The sequence below is a fragment of the Nicotiana tomentosiformis genome, chromosome 10, assembly GCF_000390325.3.
Source record: "Nicotiana tomentosiformis chromosome 10, ASM39032v3, whole genome shotgun sequence".
NCBI lineage: Eukaryota > Viridiplantae > Streptophyta > Magnoliopsida > Solanales > Solanaceae > Nicotiana > Nicotiana tomentosiformis.
The window spans coordinates 48,621,114-48,624,737 of record NC_090821.1 but is presented as its reverse complement, the minus strand read 5'-3'; the positions used below and the strand labels follow the sequence as shown (position 1 = coordinate 48,624,737).

The 3,624-nt window shown below is 46.5% G+C and overlaps 1 protein-coding gene across 1 annotated transcript; it reads left to right on the top strand.

Moving 5' to 3' along the window:
* Positions 1-266: 266 nt before the first annotated feature.
* On the top strand, positions 267-1,145 carry LOC138900135 (uncharacterized). Its single transcript, XM_070186843.1, has one exon. The coding sequence runs from the start codon at positions 267-269 to the stop codon at positions 1,143-1,145; it is 879 nt and encodes a 292-aa protein (XP_070042944.1).
* Positions 1,146-3,624: the final 2,479 nt, after the last annotated feature.

Genomic DNA, 3,624 nt, shown 5'->3' with positions numbered 1-3,624 from the left:
TGGTTGAGCCGATGGGACCATCTCAAGCACCAGGTGTGCCTATTGTGATTCCAAACCTTCAGGAGGCTTTGGCCCAGACATTGACTGTTTGCACTAGCCTTGCTTAGGCGGTTATTGTTCAAGTCGCGCCATCCACTTCTTAGACCGGGGGAGGTACTCAGACTCCGATCACCTATACTCCAGAGTAGGTAGTTCAGGGACTTCAGACACGAGGGGTACTACCAGCCAAGCCGGTTGCTGTTGCTCAGGCCCAGGTGGGTCCCATTATGAGTGATGTGGAACAAAAGAGACTAGAAAGATTTGGGAGGCTCCAGACTCCATCATTTGGTGGGGCTGAGTCAGGGGATGCTCGGGGCCTCTTGAATAGGTGCCAGCAGATTCTTCGCATGGTGGGTATTCTGGAGACCAGTGGGGTCTTATTTACTACTTTTCAACTGACTGGGGCAGCTTTCACATGGTGGGAGACCTATGAGAGGAGCAGTCTAGTCTGTGAAGCACCACTTTCATGGCATGAGTTCTTCGTTCTCTTCTTGGAGAAGTTTGTGCCACAGACCCGCAGGGAGGAGCTGCACAGACTGTTCGAGCAACTAAGTCAGGAGGGCATGTCTGTGACCCAGTATGAGATGAGATTTTCAGAGTTAGCTCGTCACGTATTTTGGTTGGTTCCCACTGAGAGGGAGAGGATTAGGAGGTTCATTGATGGTCTCAACTATCAGTTGCATTTTGTTATAACTCGGGAGAGTGTATCAGGTGCTAGGTTCTACGAGGTGGTTGGCATTGCTCAGTGGCTAGATTTGGTCCATATCCAAGAGCGTGAGGAGAGGGAGGCCAAGAGGCCTCGTGGTTCGGGTGGTTTTAGTGGTATTTCTTTTGGGGGTCAGTCCCACCACAGCAGGGGTCATCCTCATAGGCCCGCTCAGACAGCTCATCCAACTCATCGTGGTGCATCCGTTAGCCATGGTTCATACAGTGCTCGTTCAAGTCAGTCATCATTCACTGCATTACCAACGCATAGTTCTCACCATGCCTCATCTGCTCAGGTTTCTACAGGCAGTTCCTCGAGTTATCAGGACCAGCAGCTCCGTCAGATGAGGGGCTGTTTCGAGTGTGGGGGACTTGAGTCATCTCAAGAGGGATTGCCCTAGATTGTTGAGTGGGGTTCCCCTCTAGAATTCTCGGCCGATGATGCCAGCACCAACAGTTACACCTCCCGCTCAACTAGCTCGGGGTGGGGCCTAGGCAGCTAGATTTCGCCCTAGAGGTGGAGGCCGATCAAGTGGTGGTCAAGCTCGATTCTATGCTATCCCTTCCAGGCCAGAGGCCGTTGCTTCAGACGCAGTGATCACATGTATTGTTTTAGTATGCCACAGGGATGTTTACACATTATTTGACCATGGTTCTACATATTCCTATGTATCATTCTATTTTACTCGTTATTTAGATATGCCCCATGAGTCCTTAGTTTCACATGTTCATGTATCTACGTCAGTGGGCGATACAATTGTTGTAGACCGTGTGTATTGGTCGTGTGTGGTGACTATTGGGGGAGTGGATAATAGAGTCGATCTCTTATTGCTTAGTATGGTTGATTTCAATGTAATTTTGGGTATGGATTGGCTGTCTCCATGTTATACTATTCTGGATTGTCACGCTAAGACCGAGACGTTGGCGATGCCGGGGTTGCCAATGATCGAGTGGAGAGGTTCTCTAGATTATGTTCCCAGTAGAGTGATTTCTTATCTAAAGGTCCAACGAATGGTTGGGAAGGGGTGTCTGTCATATTTGGCTTTTGTGAGGGATGTTGGTGCTGATACCCCTACTATTGATTCTATTTCGGTGGTGCAAAACTTTCTGGATGTGATCCCTGCAGACTTGCTGGGCATGCCACCCAACAAGGATATTGAATTTGGTATTGACTTGGTGCCAGGCACTCAGCCCATTTCTATTCCTCTATATCGTATGGCACCAGCGGAGTTGAAGGAATTGAAAGAGCAGCTTAAGGATATTCTTGATAAGGGATTTATTAGTCTTAGTGTGTCGCCTTGGGGTGCATTGGTTCTATTTGTGAAGAAAAATGATGGTACCATGCGGATGTGCATCGACTATAGGTAGTTGAACAAATTTACAATCAAGAACAAGTATCCTTTGCCGCGCATTGATGATCTATTTGACCAGCTTCTTGGAGCGAGGGTGTTCTCTAAGATTGATTTGAGGTCTGGGTATCCCCAATTGAAGATTCAGGACTCAGATATTCTGAAGATGGCATTCAGGTCGCTATGAGTTCCTTGTGATGTCTTTTGGGCTGACCAACACCCAGTAGCATTCATGCATCTGATAAACAGTTTATTTCATCCATATTTTGATTTGTTTGTTATAGTATTTATTGGTGATATCCCGGTGTACTCAAGTAGCCAGGAGGAGTATGCCCAGTATATTAGGATTGAACTATAGCGATTGAGGGGGGAGAAGCTTTATGCCAAGTTCTTCAAGTGTGAGTTTTGGCTTAGTTCGGTGGCATTCTTGGGGCATGTGGTGACCAGTGAGGGTATTAAGGTGGATCCAAAGAAGATAGAGGCGGTTCAGAGTTGTCCCAGACCGTCTTCAGCTACTGGGATTCAGAGCCTTTCTCGGCTTGGCTGGATATTATCATCGCTTTATAGAGGGTTTATTATCCATTGCAGTGCTTTTGACTAGATTGACCTAGAAGGGTGCTCCATTCAGGTGGTCGGATGAGTGTGAGGAGAACTTTCAGAAGCTCAAGATTGTCTTGACCACAACTATAGTTCTAGTTTTGCCTTCAGAGTCAGGCTCTTATACAGTGTATTGTGATACTTATTGGATTAGTATTGGGTATGTCTTGATGCAGGAGGGTAGAGTGATTGCTTATGCTCCGCGTCAATTGAATCCCCATGAGAAGAACTACCCTATTCATGATTTAGAGTTGGCAGCCATTGTTCATGCATTAAAGATTTGGAGTCATTATCTCTATGGTGTGTCTTGTGAGATATTTACAGATCATCAGAGTCTCCAGCACTTGTTCAAACAAAAGGATCTAAATTTGAGGCAGCTGAGATGGTTGGAGCTACTAAAGGACTATGATATTACCATTCTGTATCATCCTAGGAAGGCCAATGTGGGTCGGTGCCTTTATTTCTTGAGTATGGGTAGCCTTGCTTTTATTCCTATTGGTAAGAGGCTGCTTGCAGCTGATGTTTAGGCCTTAGCCAACCAGTTCGTGAGATTAGATGTTTCGGAGCCCAATCGAGTTCTAGCTTGTGTGGTTTCTCGGTCTTCCTTTTATGATCGCATCAGAGAGCACCAATATGATGATCCCCACTTGCTTGTCCTTATGGACATGGTTTAGCACGGGGATGCCAGAGATGTTACTATTGGAGATGATGGGGTGTTGAGGATGCAGGGTCGGATTTGTGTGCCTAATGTAGATGGGCTACATGAGTTAATTCTTGAGGAGGCCTATACTTCACGGTATTCCATTCATCCGTGTGCCGCGAAGATGTACCAAGATTTGAGGTACCACTATTTATGGAGGAGGACTAAGAAGGATATAGTGGGGTTTGTAGCTCGGTGCCTAAACTATCAATAGGTGAAGTACGAGCATCAAAG

What these genes read in the sequence shown, in the direction of transcription:
- LOC138900135 (XM_070186843.1), top strand. Translation starts at nt 267, where the DNA reads ATGAGTGATGTGGAACAAAAGAGACTAGAAAGATTTGGGAGGCTCCAG.